Source organism: Moschus berezovskii, chromosome X (assembly GCF_049115385.1).
Source record: "Moschus berezovskii isolate FMDL1 chromosome X, NW_MosBer_1.0, whole genome shotgun sequence".
In the NCBI taxonomy this organism is placed as follows: domain Eukaryota; kingdom Metazoa; phylum Chordata; class Mammalia; order Artiodactyla; family Moschidae; genus Moschus; species Moschus berezovskii.
Window position 1 is genome coordinate 18,731,982 of NC_142488.1, and position 17,075 is coordinate 18,749,056.

Genomic DNA, 17,075 nt, shown 5'->3' on the forward strand with positions numbered 1-17,075 from the left:
GTCTTTTTCTTTTCTAACAAGACACTTATAGATTTATATATAGTTGTAAGAAACAATACAAGGAGATCCCATGTATCCTTGGCGTGGTTTATACCAATCATAACATCATGCAAAATTCTAGAACAGTATCACAATCAGGATATTGACATCGACACAGTCAAGATAGAAAAAATTTCCATCTGAAAGGATCCCTCATGTTTCTCTTCTATAGCCAGGCCAGTTTCCATCCTACCCTATTTCCTCTTTGACCACTGGCCATTACTAATATTAAACTCAAGGTCTCTTTAAAAAAAAATCAAATCTGACCCGGTGGATCTTTAATTTATGAGGTCTTCCATCTTACCACATCTTTACTATCTTTAGGCAAATTGAACCTTTTAAACATAGCTGCCAGGCAGTGGCGGTCTCCTCTCTGGTAGGGAATGGGGTTGAGGCGAGGTGGTTACACTGATAGTGTCAGAGCATTATTTTGCCCTTTGAGGATAAAGTCTGGAGCTATCCTGGGAAGGTACAGTGTTGTGAAGGATTAACTTGGCAGGCCTGGGTTTCCAAACTACATATTCCAAAGAAAGGTCTGGTCTTTGACTGGCTTCTGAAGCATCAGGTCTAAGCCCTTGGGATATCCTGCCTGATAAGAGTCTTTGTCCACATTTGGCCTTGTGCCAGGCCAGCTAGTCTACACTAACATTATGATTCATGGTGGAGGCCTTGGGCCATGTTGTATCAGTGTGATCTCTGGAGAGGCTGGGGACTCAGGTCAGCTACCTGCATGCTTCATGCCTACATAACTGATCCTCAATAAAAACCCTGGGACTTCCCTGGTGGCTCAGTGGTAAAGAATTTGCCTGCTTGCCAATGCAGATTCTTTACACAGGATCAAAACTGAGACACAGGTTTGATTCCTGGTGTGGGAAGATCCCACATGCAGAGGAGCAACTAAGCCCATGATTCACAACTACTGTGTGTGCTAGAGCCCAGGAACCACAACTACTAAAGTCCGTGAGCCTAGAGCCTGAGCTCCACAACAGGAGAACCCGGGGCACTGCAACTAGAGAGTAGCCCTCACTCACCACAACTAGGGAAGAATCCGCACAGCAGCGAAGATCCAGCACAATCAAAAATAAATAAAATTATTTTTAAAAACAATTAATAAAAACCCTGGACAACAAGGCTCAGTGAGCTTCCCTGGTCAACAATAATTTGTACATGTTGTCATACATCACTGCTGAGAGAGTTAAGCACTGTCCACATGACTCCACTGGGCTTTCCTGGTGGCTTAGCAGTGAAGAAGCTACCTGCCAATGCAGGAGATGAGGGTTCAACTCCTGGTCAGGAAGATCCCCTGGAGGAGGAAATGACAACCCACTCCAGTATTATTGCCTGGGAAATCCCATGGACAGAGGAGCCTGGCGGGCTACAGTCCCTGGGGTAGCAAAGAGTCAGAGGCGACTTAGCAACTAAGTAACGACAACCACATACAACTCCAGTAGAAAAGGACAACTGTTCTGCCTGTTTGTGGTCTCCCCTGAGCCCTGCCCTAAGTGCCTCTTGTCTTTGCTGATTTTAATCTGTATACTTTTACTGCAATAAACCACTGCCACAGGTATAACAGCTTTTCTGAATTCTATGAATTCTTTGAGCAAATCATGAACTTCAGGGTAGTCTTGATCACACAATAGGTATGAACACTGTAAGTCAGTCCAGGTTCTGATGTAATGGGAATGTATTCAAGCCTCAGAGCTCATCTCCAGAGAGTCAGCCCTGCCTGCCTCAGATGCAGCAATACACCGTAACACTAGAGTGCTTCAAATAGCGGGCACTGCAGGAGAGCTGCAAGCTCAGCCTACCTCTGTGTTCCCTCAGCCTCAGAAAACTCTCAAGAAGTTCATAGGGTTTCAGGATCAAATTTAAGTCGTCTAGATGAGGAGGAAACACAGTCAACCCTAGGTATGGCCACTGAAATTCCTATCCCCTAGAGTCCAGATTGGCCGACTGAGAGGAGACACAGAAGGGGACAGACAAACATGGATCATTAGAAGCAATAATGTTTTAATTATGTAAGTGATCCAAATGCATTTTAGACAAATCAGAGGATAGATTTAAAAAGCAGATTCAAAACTTCTTCATCGGTTACCTCCCTGAGACAACCACTCTCAATATTTTTGGGACAATTCATGACTCATCATTTATTCATTATACAAATATCTGCTGAGCACCTATTGATTTTATGAAACTATAGCAATCAATGGCGGAACCATGTTTCTAGCGGAGCTCAGTGTCTATTGGGAAATCAGCTATTGCCCGACTCTCCCAGACCCTCCTCCAAGTCACATATGAAACAGAGGTTTTTAATGAAAATGAGTCCATATAGAACAGTAGTTCTCAAAGTGTGGCCCCCAGGCCAGCAGCATCAGCTTGTAATTTCTAAATGCAAATTCTCAGGCCCGACCCTATACCCTCTGAACCAGAAATCCTAAGGGTTAGGCCTGGCAATCTGTTTTAAATCAACACAGGTGATTCTGATAATGTCACTGATAGAAACAAATACATGCTGCATCTGGTTTTTCTTATTCAATGATAAACCATGAACACATTTCCATGTCTCCAAGTATTCTTTCTTGCACGTTTTAATGGCTGCATAATGAGCTAACTATAGGCACTGCTGGGCTTCCATTTTCCTGACCACATCTATGATGGGTGTTTTAGTTCGCTCCATTTGTGATGAAAATCATTTACTTGGTGTACTTTGAGCTTTACTATCTGCTTTCTCACAAATGCACAATATGGACTGGTACCCAAGAATGCTCTGCTCTTGAGAACCTACATGATCTGAAAAAACTAACAGAACTGAGAGTTTTGTCTTGGAGACATAGCATGTAAGGATATATTCTATGTGGGGGGTCTGTCTGTTTTTCCCTCCCTTCACATAAAACCAGGTGAGACTTTCTGCCTTAACTTCGCTTTAATGAAGATTCAGAAGGAAAAACACATCAGTTGTTACTGTTTTTTGCATTCACACCTTTTCCTCCTGGGTTAACTTTTCAGAACAAGACTAGATATTGACATGGGTGATAAAAATGCACAGTCATGACTCACCAGACGGGAGGTTTCAGTCTGAACAACCTCTCTGCTGCCTGGACAGCCTTCCCAACATCACTGGCCAACATGCTGACACTGAGGAATTGACCTACATCCCAGTAGTTGTTCATTTTCTCCAAGCTCCCTTTTCTTCCCAACAAACTGTTCAGCCGGACACCTGAATAATTTGAAGTGTAGATAAAGTTAAGACAAATCTTGCTAGTTTCTATCACATCATGTAAGCCTTCAGATAGAGGAGAAACTGGGCATTGTATTTGGGCTGCAGCCTCACGTGTGCTATCAGAGAGTAACTGTTCCTTCTGCAATATAATGCTGGTTGTGTTTGTTGTTGTTTAGTCACTAAGTTCTGTTTGACTCTTGCAACTCCATGGACTATAGCCTGCCAGGCTCCTCTGTCCATGGAATTTCCCAGGCAAGAATACTGGAGTGGGTTGTCATTTCCTTCTCCAGGGGATCTTTCCAATCCAGAGGTCAAACTCACATCTCCTACATTGGCAGGCAGATTCTTTACAACTGAGCTGCCAGGGAGTCCCCTAATGCTGGTTATTTGAGCATAATTTTGAATGCTGGACTTGTGTTGTCAAAGCATATCAACATGTGCGGTCATGAACAGCTTTACCTATTTTCCTCAGTTCCATGGAAGTTTCAAATTGTTGTCCAGCAACTATCAGCAATACTGCAAGGTTGATTCCTGAATAAAGAGATGGCTGGAGTGCAAACCCTTTGCGATACCTGTAATTATAGAAGCACCGAAACTCGCTTTATATCAGCTTATTATAATAGAAGAAAAAAGTGTAAATAATAGCACATATCAAACTTATCATGGAAATTTTTACTATTCTGATTTGTTTTCCTACTCTTTGCCCCTCCCTGCCCATCTTTACAGATAGCTACATGCACCAATCAGATAGATTCTTAAAAATGTCATAATAGCAACACAATAGCACTAGCGAGTTTTAAAATCTTTCTTCATCAGATTTATAGCTTTTAGAGAAAAGCTGTGATCATTGCATAAAATAAGGAAAGTACATTAAAGTGTACAAAAGAAATTTAAGACTTATTATAATTCTACCCCTAAAGTGAGCCACAATGTCAAGATATCATTTTTAAAGTTATACTCCATTTGCACACTGAACATTTTTTATTCTACGGAAATCTCAACAGGTATAGGTCCTTTCTCTGTAGGCCGTCTGTTTGTTTGTATCACAAAATGGAATTATTTTTTCATGTAAGAAGCAGTTCTGCCAAAATGTTGGATCCCAAAGAACAGTGGCATAAAGTGAGAGAAGGGGCAGTGATGGTTTACATTAGGATAAAGAAAAAGACCCTAAACTGTGAGTGCCATTTTTACACTGAAAGGTTCACCATGCCATTTAAAATTTTCTTATTTATCGCTTGTTGACACATAAAAAATGTATTTCTCTTCCATGATCAAGTATGAATATCAAGATCAGGGAATAAATAATATGATCAATGAAGTAATGACACAAAAATGTCTTTTTGTAAACCAGGAGTGATTTTACCACTCATGTGACAACAGGAGGATTAAGCACCAACAAAACATTCATTGTGAAAGGCAGAACTTATAAGTTAAATCTGATCATGTCATGAAATCAGTTAAAATCTGATTCTGTGAACTGTGTGGCATGATACAAGTACCCTCAAGTGCAGCCGAGGACATCAAGAAAGTTCTTCCAACCCCAGTCAACAAAATTTCAATAAAATTGAACCCTCTCTCCCTCCCACTCCGGGTATGTTTTGGGGATTTTAAATTCCATATCCTACTATATGTGACTTTTTTTTTCCATTTCCTTTTATTATGGAAAGCTATCTGGGAAGAGGGCAGAGAGGGTGATTTCTCTATGCTTCTTATCCACAAACCAAACAGGCCCAGCTTGGGGACAGACAAGTCTCTAATTCGGAGTTAGGACTGCAGTCCCAGATTTGTGTCTGTCCAGCCCCATGACCTTGGACTGGCCCCCTGCCTCCCTGAGCCTCACGTTCCACATCTCTAAGAGCGAGATGATCCCCATGGCCTCACCAGAGCCAACATGCCTTGACCAGAGGATTAAGTTTCACGTGCTCCTGTACCCACAGCACTACCTTCTGAACTGCATGGAGAGGGCTCTGATGACTTCCTTGAAGGAGCCACAAGGTAGTCATTTCCTGACCTGGGGGTTGAATTCCTGGCCACGGTGGTGGGAACACAGCTTCCTATTTTGCCCCTGCCAATTATTTTCCTCTGTTTCCCTTCCCTTCAACACCCCGAGTGATTCCTCTTGACCATGCAGTGCACTGGGTACTTCTTGGGGATTAACTAAGACTAAAAGAAGGTCCCTACCCTATAAGAACCTATACCATGTAAGAGGTCATAAGATCTACACACATTAGTGAAAATACTAATTTTCATGAGTGTGGCAAATAACCTAAAACCACACAAATCCATCTAGAGGGACTCACAGGAGACAGAGGCTTGAGATGTGGCATGAAGATGGACAGAATTGTAACAGCAGCGATTTAGAAAGGAAATCCCCAGCACAGAAAATGGCAGGAGCAGAGATAGGAGTTCGGGGAGCTCCTAAGGAACTCCAGTTTATGTGGACATATATCAAGTAGTGACAAACAGGGCTAGGGGCAGGTTGAAGAAAGTCTGCAGAGCACCCAGCATGGTGATCTACAAGTTTGAAGTTGTATTTAGTAGGGAGTGAAGAAGTATTTTGGGTCTTTGAGCTTCAGGAAAAGTAAGCTATTAATCTATGAAGGATAGACTTTACAGACACCAAGCAGAGAACTTACCTGGGATACTGTTAGAACATTCCTGGCAAGAAAGTAAAAAAAAAAAAAATGGCACCAACTGAGGGTGGCGTTGATGGGAAAGGATGGTTAGGGAGGAAGGGAAAGCTCACAGAAGGGCTGAAATTGGGAAATGACTGTATGGGGAGATAAGTAAGTGAAAGTCACCAAACATTAAGCCAAAGTGCATGCAGAGAAGGCTAAAGAATGGTGCTAAAAGAGCAAGACAATGGAAACCATCCCTTATGGAGAGAAGGGAATAATTTCAGTCTTAGACATGTTGAGTCTTAAATACCAGCTTGAAAGAATAGGTAAGCAAAGAGTGGGGCAACGTGGGGCCAAAGCTTAGGATAGGGGCTGGGCTGGAGACTGACTACAGTCCAAGGTGTGGGAGTGCATGGGATTGCCAGGGAACAGCGCAGATGGAGAGGACAGGGGAGAGGATAAAGTCCAATCTGTACAGAAGGAAAACAAAAAGGAGGGGGAAAGGGAGCAGTCAGAGTCAAATGAGGCCAAACAGCGGTACCAAGAGCTCTTGTGACGGAAATGGAAGATGTAGGCTCTTTGCTCTATCTTGAAATACACTCAGGTTCTGACATCTCATTGTTTTCATTACTACTCTGGTTCAAGCTACCATCAGCTCTTCTCTGAGGTTCTGACTGTTCTCTGTGTCAGCCCTCATCCACGTGGTAGGTTGCTTAATAGCCACAACCCCCTGCCAAACCACTAAGCACATGCCTTTGTCATGTCTCCCTCTCACAGGTGGCATCTGTGTCTCTACCCCTTTGAATCTGGGCTGACCATGAGTTTGGCTTTGATCAAGAACATATGGCAGAACTGACCTTGTAAGAGTTCCTGACCCTTGAGAAGCTTTCTGGTTTCCACATTCAATCTGTTAGAATGCTGTCTATATGTAAGGGAGCTGGTCTTGCAGGACTAAAACTACTGCTAGAGAATGGAGGCTCCTACCAACAGCCAGCACCAGCTGTCACATGTGACTGAGGCCATCCTGGACCTTTCAGCCCTGCTGACTCTCCAGATGACTACAACCTTAGGAATGAGTTCAGCACTTCAGGACTAGAATCGGCAGAGGAACTGCCTGGGCAATCCACAGAATCATGAGAAATCATAAACCCTTGGGTTAAGCCACTAGGTTTTGGAGATGCTTGTCATGCAGTAAATGATAGCTGACACACCCTCTAACATGTATTCTTTGCATAACTGTAGAGTCCTCTGATTAAAATGCAGCCCAGATCTTGTCACTCCTGCTCAGAACGTTCTAGCACTCTATCATCTCACTCTGAGTAAAACAGTCTTCCTTTGCATTTCCTGCCACTCTCCCCCTTGCTCCTCCCTCTTCATCCTTGCACATACTCAGCACGCTTCCTCCTCAGGGTCTTTGCTGAGGAGACCCCCCTCAGCTCTTGTTCTTGCTGTCCTCCACCCCACTTTTGGAACACAGTTATCTGCAAGGCTCATTTCCTCACCACCTATACTTTATTCACCTTCACTGAGCATCCTATATAGAACTGCTGACAACTCCCAACCCTCCCTTCCCTTGTCCCTGGTTAACTTTTCCTCAAAGCCCTCACCATCAGCTGATATTCTATTTTACTGTATTTGTTTGTCTGATGCAAGGTCCATGAGGGTGTGGCTTCAGATCTACTGTTTATCCCCATCATCTAGAAGAGTTCCTGGCATGCAGTAAACCCTCAGAAAACATTTGTTGAATGAATAAATGAATAAGAAATGAACAGCTCACTGAGAGGATAATGCCATGATGGTGGTGGAACAAGGTTCTGGAAGGAGGAGCTGGGAAGGAGGGTGCTGAGCTTCCTTGCCCCTATAAATGTGTGAACTTGTGAGAAGAGTGTCACCAGCAGAAAATCCTGTTTCTAATGGTTTCCTTTTGGAAAAAAGAATCTGGAAATTCCCAGACCACGTGTATGGCATCTTTCTTACTGCCAGCAAACAGGCAGATACACATATGTAGGGAAAAGACCTGGACCCTGAGCTTGTGCAATTCTATTCTTTGCAAAGATGCACATGTTACTGATGAAGGCGGCCGGTTTACCATTTGATGGCGCTGTCCCTGCTGGCATCATCTTCACAGTCCGAATCTAAGAAGATGTCCTTGTAGATCCTCCCACAGAGGCAGAACATGTCGGGGGCCGGGTGGTCACAGCACTGCAGAACCTGGAGCATGATTTGCAGGGCCTTCTCACGATCACCTGCGCTGTTTCTCCTGAAAGATTCAGTGATAAGATGACAAACGTCTGACTCAAGACATGGAGTGTATATATCTATGTCTATATCTATATATGCATTCATTCTGTGAAAGGCTGGTTCAAGGATGCTGCACTTTAACAGGAAAAAAATTTAAATGATCTTTCATTTCTCATATTCAAATGAAACAAGTGCTTAAGATCCACACCAGTAAGTCTCATTAAATCAAACTCAGTCCTTACCTGATCTTTTCTAAGTTAGACCTAGACTGTGGATGAAAGTATATGCAGATAAATGTATTTGGAAAGACATAAAAAAAATAATATGGCATCCTCCTGTTGCTGGATGGAGAGTAAAGATTTCAGAAGCTAAGCCTGAATCATGAGGATGAGAAAGTCTGACACAAGGTTCCTTTGGAAAAGAGGCACGGTCCCCAAATTCAGAAAGCCAAGATGAATTTAGAAATATATCTTGGCATTTCTTGACCTGAAATGTCTTGCCATTCTCAAACAGGGAATGACCCCACCAGTAATTCCTGTTATACTCATCAGAATCAGAAATTATTTATATATTCACACACCACAGTCTTCTTTATTAGTACATTATATGGTAAAATTTTCATTTTATACACAAGAAATGGATTCCTTAGATAGCTGTTAAATTTTTTTGCCACAAAATATCTTTTGAGTTTGTGGCTGTGAAATATTAAAAGTGTTCCTGTGAAGGTTTGGAAGCACATGTTCATCAGTAGTGAGGACTGATTAAGTCAATGATGGTTAATGCTATTCATATTACAATATAAAATATTAACCATTTCTAAACAGAAATGAAGCAACTTCTATGTAATACTGCTATGGAGGAGTCTCCAGAACATTCTGTTAAGACAAGAGAGCAAGGTGTTGAATACTGTGCACAGAATATTATCTTTTTATTTAAAAAGAGGGGATGTGAACAATAAATGGATCTCCTTTCATTTCTTCAAAATGGAAAATAAAAAGGTAAGAAAAATGGCTACTGATAGGTTGAGGGGAAAAAAAACCATGATGAAGGGGGCAGGGACAGATACAAAGTTCCATTAATATGTCTTGGAATTTGGCTTTGAAACTACATAAGATTTTTACATAATTCTTTTTTTAAAATGAGACAATTCTTAAAATTTTGCCTAAAAAGAGAGTTTGCTAATGAACATACTATCTGAATTTGTGGCTGGGGCAAAACAAAACAAATGAATGCATCTGGTTGACAGCTTACCCACAAAAGAGAAACTAATTTATCACACGATTTACAAACACAACAATCCAATTGTATTTTCTTAAGAGGATATAACCTAAGGAAAAAATATAAATGCAAAGAAATCTTATATAGTTTCCAGTAATCATACTATATAAGTGATAATAGTGTTGGTGTGTACTCAATTGTGTCTGACTCTTTGCCAGGCTCCTCTGCCTATGGAATTTCTCAGGCAAGAATACTGGAGTGGGTTGCCATTTTCTCCTCTGGGGATCATCCCAACCCAGGGATCAAACCTGTGTCTCCTGCATCGGCAGGCAGATTCTTTACCACTGAGCCACCTGGGAAGTCCAAGTGATGAGACTAGTACTGGTGTTTTGAAAAAGAATACAAAAATATTAATTTAGTATCATTAAGAACCAGAATTTTCAGCATAGGAGAAATAAATACAAAAATCAAAGAAGCAAATATCGTATAGTCCTAAATTTGAATTGGAATATCAGTAGGAATTCAGGTGGTCTCCCCAGCTCTATCTACCAAAAATGTCCAAAGCAATGACCAACTCAGTAGCAATGAGAACCTTCAAGCCCTGACTGGGGTCTGTAAACGTCATCTCTTACTAAAGAAACCAGGACTCCTTGAAAGAATCACTGATTCAACATATGTCTAAGATGATCCTGGAACATCTTAACCCACAAAGAAACAAAGAAGCTACTAAACTCTTATCAAAGACTTAGGAGCCAACTTGAAAGTTTTTGGCTAAAGAGGGAACGATTTGAGCATTAAAAAGAAAAATAACTATAAAGCATTGAAATACATTAATTATCACTAAAATTATGAGTTCATAAAGATCTTATAAAACCCCACTTGTCACTCTTGGAGGATGCTAACAAACCAATTCACTGTTTTCGAAAAATGATCAAGACAAAATTAAGCATACAGCTTCCTTTTCCCCATACAAACTGTAACCAAGTCATTGATAAGGGAAGATTTCTCTTTATAAATAAAGTATTTGTGCTACTAACTCAGGAATTAATTATAAAATTCAAGTATCACTATTTTACAACTTCTAATGAAATAATGGATCTAGGAAATGATCATCAAGGGCCACCAGCATCACAAAAAGAAAAAACAGATGAAGTACACAATCAACTATTAAGTAGTCTTTAAAAAAAATCAAACCAACCTAAATAGACATTTCTCCAAAGAACAGATAGATGGTGAAAAAAGCACATGAAAAGATGCTCAAAATTGTTCATTATCAGAAAAATGCAAATCAAAACTACAATGAGGTATCACCTCACAGCAGATAGAACGGCTATAATCAAAAAAAGCTACAAGCAATACATGTTGGAGAGGGTGTAAAGAAAAAGGAACCCTCCTAACCTGTTGGTAGGAATGTAAATTGGTACAGCCCCCATGGAGAACAGTACGGAGGTTCCTTAAAAAAACTACAAATAGAACTACCACATGATCCAGCAATCCCACTTCTGGGGAGATATCCAGAGAAAAACATAATTTGAAAAGGTACATGCATCCCAATATTCACTGCAGCACTATTTACAATAGCCGAGACATGGAAGCAACCTAAATGTCCATCAACAGAGGAATGACTACAGAAGATGTGCTATATATGTACTATGTAATACTACTCAGCCATAAAAAAGAAAGAAATAATGCCATCTGCAGCAACATGGATGAAACCTGAGGATTATCATACTAAGTGAAGTAAGCCAGCAAGAGACAGGTAGCATATGATATCACTCATATGTGGAATTCAGTTTTAAAAAATGATTCAAATGAACTTATTTACAAAACAGAAAAAGACTCACAGATGTCAAAAGCAAATTTATGGTTACCAAAGGGGAAACATGGTGGGAGGAGGAATAAATAAGAGCTTTGGATTAATATGCACACATTATTATATACAAGATAGATAACCAGCAAGGATCTACTATATAGCACAGGGAACTCTACTTGACATTCTATAATAACCTATACAGGAAAAGAATCTGAAAAAGAATGGCTATATGTATATGTATACTGACTCACTTTGCTGTAAACCTGAAACTAACATGCTATTATAAATCAACTATACTCCAAAATAAAATAAACATTAAAAATTCAAACCAGAATCTGAAATAAGCCTCCAGATTTAACTACCAACTTACAGGAGTTGCAGGGTTGGTCGGGGGGGAGGCACGGCGGAGGGACTTACTAAATTATACCACAGGGATATGATCAGCAAAATCCAGAAATTTGCTAACTTTACATGACAAATGCTTCTTTGACAAGAAGAAAAAGAAAAAATTAGAGGAGAAAAGTTGATAAGAATTAAGAGTCTTATCAACAAAATGCAATGTGTAGACTTTGCCTGGATCATGTCAAACAAAGATGGTAACCTTAACCCTGTATACGAGACTGCAAAAGAGACATAGGTATATAGAACAGTCTTTGGGACTCTGTGGGAGAGGGTGAAGGTGGGATGATTGGGGAGAATGGCATTGTAGCATGTATATTATCATATGTGAAATGAATCACCAGTCCAGGTTCGACGCATGATACAGGATGCTTGGGGCTGTGCACGGGGATGACCTGGAGGGAGGATATGGGGAAGAGGGAGGTGGGAGGGGGGTTCAAGAAAGGGAACACATGTACACCCGGGGTGGATTCATGTCAGTGTATGGAAAACCAACCAATATATTAATGTAAGGTAATTTGCCTCCAATAAAATAAATTAAAAAAAGGACACACAATTTGGAAAATCTGAACACTGATATTAAGGAATTATTGCTAATTTTTAGGTATGATAACTGTGATGGTATTTTATAAAATGTTCTTAATCTTTAGGATAATATTTTATAGATGAAATATTTATCATTGAAATGTCATGTCTTTGCTTCATAATTAACCTAGTGTTGGGGTAGAGGGAGTCAGTGGGAATGGGAAACAAAACTGGCTTGTGATGGTAATTATTGAGGTTGATAAGGAATAAATGGGGTTCATTATGTTACCTTCTACTTTTGAATATATTTGAAATTTGTATAATAAAAAAAGGGATGGTAATAACCCTGACTTAACAATTATACTTCTGGAATCTATACTATAGAAATAGAAACATACGTACATATATATTTTCAAGAATTTTTGAACAAATGTTTATTATGGCACTGTTCACAATAGGGAAAAACTGGAGATGACCCAAATATCCATTAACAGAAGAATGGTAAAATATATTTTGTAACAACCAAACTACAGAATATCATAAAACCCTTGGAGAGAAGCAAATCCATATATAATTATATAGAAGAACATCCATAATAGCTCAAGGGGAAAAAAATTGCTGAACTAAATGAATAGCACAATCCTACTCTGCAGTAAACACTATTCACACATAAGCTTATGTTCTGAGATAAAAGTCTGGAAGGATACACATTAAATTGTCCAAAAAGTCACTGCTGGGATTTGTACAAGGTGTTCCTGTGCTTATTTTACTAATAACTATTCTAATAAAGAGATTCTTCTTTTTAATTTCTGGGCAGTTTTACAACAGGCTCTTTTTTATGCTTTCTTTCGACTACTATGTCATCCAAGAAGACAGATTAGTACCTAAAACAGCCTTTCTCAACGGGGGTTCTGCTAGAAAAACCCTAAGGAAAATTATTTGATTATCTGAGTGACTGTTTTCTCCATTCTCCCAAGGATGGTACATAGCCCCATTAAGGATGTATGAGTTTATTCAGTTAATACAATAAATGCCTTAGAGCTTAATTCTCTTGGAACCCAACCTGGGCTAAGAAGGGCTAATCTAGACAGTTGACATCCTTCTGCAATAATTAGGCCTCTATTTCAACTCAGACTTTCTCTATTTTCTATCTTGGTCTTGTCCTAATACATTGAATCCTTCCTCTCTTTGGCCATAGAATCCAACTTTACCAGCCTATGAATTAGATCTCTTGATGAACAGCTTACCCATGATATGCTTTAATTTTTAAGAGCCAACAGCTACCAACTCAACTCAAATTTACTAAAGCATTTAAATAATTTCTAAAGTCTGCTGTGAGAAAATGAAAACAATTAAAGCTTTAATGTGGTACAAAATTTCTATAACTGTTATAAGCCAACTTTTGAGGTGTTCAGATTCTGAAAAGAATGTACTTAATTCTTTTAAATGCTTAATTATTGATTTCAGCCCAAGTTTGTTTGGTTGGTTTTCTTTAGATCAATTCCATCAAGATTTCCCTTGAACTTTTTCATTAACTTGAAACTTACCCCTGTTACTCACAACAAAAGGTCTTTTGAGGATAAACAAAACAAAGAATCAAACATTTGCAAAAAGTGAAAAGCAAAGGGATTTTCAGCTTAAAAGCCACTTTCAGATAGGTGCTAAATAGCTAATCCCTTTAGTGGTTAATAATCAGTTTTCAGATCTGCTTATTATTTTCACATCCCAAAGTATCCAAGAATAAGCCTATAGATAAATAGTTCTGTGTATAATCAGTCCAGCCACATCTGTTTCTGATAACAAGACCATTTCACAATTTAAGAGAGGAAGTTAATGAAGACAGTGGGGTCTCAACCTTGGCTGCATACTAGAATGACCTGGGGAGCTTTAAAAACCTTGCTGTCCAGGCTGTACCTCAGACCAATTAAATCAATCTGTGGAGATGGGATTCAGGCATCAGTATCTAATACTGGACAGTCTGATTCAGTAGGTCTTCTTCATTGCTAAATCCACTGATTAATTCTCAGCCCTTGTCTTTGACCTTCCAGCAGCATTAGACCATTGCGTATTCCCTGCTCCTTGGACCACCTTCTTCCTTGGCTTGCAGAATACCACACTTCCTAAATTTTTCTTTTACTTCAATCTAATTCTCTAGTTCCCATTCATTGCTCTGATCTTTTAATGCTGGAGTGTCCCTAGGCACAATGCTTGGACTTTTCATCAGTAACTGCACCAGATCCCTTGGTGATATTATCCAGCATCAGGATTTTTCAAGCCATCTATATATATTCTGACGATGCCCCCATTTCTATCTGCAGCCCAGAGCACTTCCCTAAACTCAAGACTTATATATCCATTGCCTTCTAGGCATCTCACTTGCGTGTCTAATACCTCAAACTTAGTGTGTTCAAAACAAAACTCTCGATTGTCCCATCAAATTTGTTCTCACAGTCATTTTCATCTTAATGATGGCTGATCCATTCTTCCTGTTATTCAAGCCAAAAACTTTGAAGTTTCATTACTCTAACACCTTTTGTTCACTCAACAAAATCTTTTGGCTTTTATTTCAAACCATATCGAAAAAATGGCCTACTTCTCATGAATTCTACAATGACCACCCTGGTCCAAGTCACCATAATTTTCTGCTTCCACCCTTGCCCCTCTTCAGTCTATTTTCAACACAGCAGTCCAAGTGATCCTGCTAAGCTCTAAGTCTGAACATCTCTCTCAAAACTCTTCATACAAATCATATATCTGATAGGAAGTTAACATTCAAAATACATAAAGAACAACAACAAAAAACCCACCAAAAATCTGATTTAAAAATGGGCAGAGGATCTCATAAACATTTTTCCAAAGAAGGCATACAGATAAGCTAACAGGTACATAAAAAGATGCTCAACATCATTAGTCACTAGGGAAATGCAAAAACAATGAGATATTACCTCATACTTGTTACAACGGCTATCATCAAAAAGACAAGAGATACAAATGTTAGGATGTGGAGAAAACGGAACTCCTGTGCCCTGTTGGTGGGAATATAAATTGGTGCAGTCACTATGGAAAACAGCGTGGAGGTCCTCAAAATATTAAAAACAGAACTACTCTATGACCCAACAACTCCACTTCTGGGCATTTATCTAAAGGAAACAAAAGTACTAAGTCAAAAAGATACCCACACTCCTATGTTCATTGCAGCATACTTTACAATAGCAAAGACATGGAAAAACCTAAGTGTCCATAGACAGATGAATGAAAAAAGAAAATGTGATGTGTGTGTGTGTATACACAGACATACATACAAACACATACATATACACATGTTCACAATGAACTATTATTCAGCTATAAAAAAGTAAGGAATGGATAGACCTTGAGAGCCTTATGCTAAGTGAAGTACACCAAAGAGAGAAAGAAAACTACTGTATAATCTCACTTATATGTGGAATCTAAAAACAAAAAACTGAATTCATAGGTATAAAGAACAGATTGGTGTGCCAGAGGGAGGGGGTGAGGGGTGGGAAAAACAGTAAACTGGGTCAAGACTGCAAACTCCCAAGTATAAAATAAGTAAGTTTGGGGGATATAATGTACAGCATGATGACTATAATTACTATTACTATATTGCATATTTGCAAATTGCTGAGAGAAATCTTAAAAGTTCTCATAACAAGAAAAAGATTGTTTATGTAAGGTGATGGATGTTAACTAGACTTACTGTGATAATTTCATAATATATACATATATTGAATCATTATGTTGTACACCTGAAACTCATATATATGTTATATGTCAATTACATCTTTTTTTTAAAAAATCCCCCCCAGTGGTTCCCATCTCAGAGCAAATGTCAATTCTCTTATGATGCCCGGCAAGGTTCTGTAAGATCTGGTCCCCACTGTTTCTCCAACCTCATCTCTTACTACCCTCTTCCCCGATCATCACTTGTTCTGCTTTAGCTGCTCTGATGTTCTATGTGCTGATACCTCGACTTGGAGGGCTCTTCCCCCACAGTTTACATGGTATGTTCCCTCATCTCTTCTTGATCTTTCCTCCAAGTTGCTCTCTAATAAGTGAGGTCTTCTCTGAGCACTCAACTTATCGTTGCCATTTCCCGGACTCACTGCCCCTCCTTATCATCCTAACGTGTTTTCATAATTTTACTTATTTTTAAATTATCTCCCCCTATTTAAGAATATAAGCTCCAAGATGGAAGGATTTTTTTTATTTGGTCTATTTTCTACTGTGCCCTAGGGCTTAGAACTGGATCTGCTTTAAAAAAAAAAGTGTCTATTAAAGGAATGATAAACTGAGCAGGACTAAATGTACTGACATGGAAAGATCTCCAAGCACTGACTGCTAAGTGGACAAATAAAATAACAGAACATCTCCTGCACGGTCTTGTATTTTAAAAACCCTGTGGTATGACAGTTGAGTAGCATGTAAAAGCCGACAAAATTATCTTAAAGGACATACACCAAACTGACAAGAGAGGTTACTTCTAGAATACAAGTGGGATCACAGATTAGAATTACAAGAGACAACTGCTTTAAATGTATTTTTTCAATTTTTCGTAAGGATATATAAACATATTCATGTATTACTGATGCAACAAAATGCATCGAGTAAAAACAGAATACTGCACTGGAAATATATAAAGCTAGATTCCAGTTAATTTCATACCATGCACTATCCATCTGAATTTGGAACAAGATACTTGCCCTTTCTGCGCCTCAGTTCTTCACTTGAAGAGTATGTTTGGCTTTGCTTGCCTCACAAGGTTACTGTGAGCCAGAAGTCTGCCAGAGCACTGGTTTGTCACTAACCATCCTCTCTGCCTCTCTGCATTCTATACTGTGTGTCTGCGAGAGAATTTTTATAGAGTGGGAGACAGAGTTCCAAAATAACTTTCTTCTAAGCCAGCTCAAAGAATTAAAAGCAAAAGGTCTCATTAGAGCAGTATCCTTTTCAGAACAAACTTTTCCTTAGGTTGCCCATCAAA

At 39.4% G+C, this 17,075-nt stretch overlaps 1 protein-coding gene across 1 annotated transcript in view; it reads right to left on the reverse strand.

The window, feature by feature from the left end:
- The window catches only part of MAP3K15 (mitogen-activated protein kinase kinase kinase 15), a 153,190-nt gene that overhangs the window by 48,425 nt on the left and 87,690 nt on the right, over nt 1-17,075 (reverse strand). The window contains exons 7-9 of the mRNA XM_055438529.2: nt 7,967-8,137; nt 3,719-3,831; nt 3,097-3,256 (exon numbers count right to left, since the gene is read on the reverse strand). Coding sequence (XP_055294504.2) covers nt 3,097-3,256; nt 3,719-3,831; nt 7,967-8,137 — 444 coding nt within the window. The remainder of the gene's footprint in view (nt 1-3,096; nt 3,257-3,718; nt 3,832-7,966; nt 8,138-17,075) is intronic.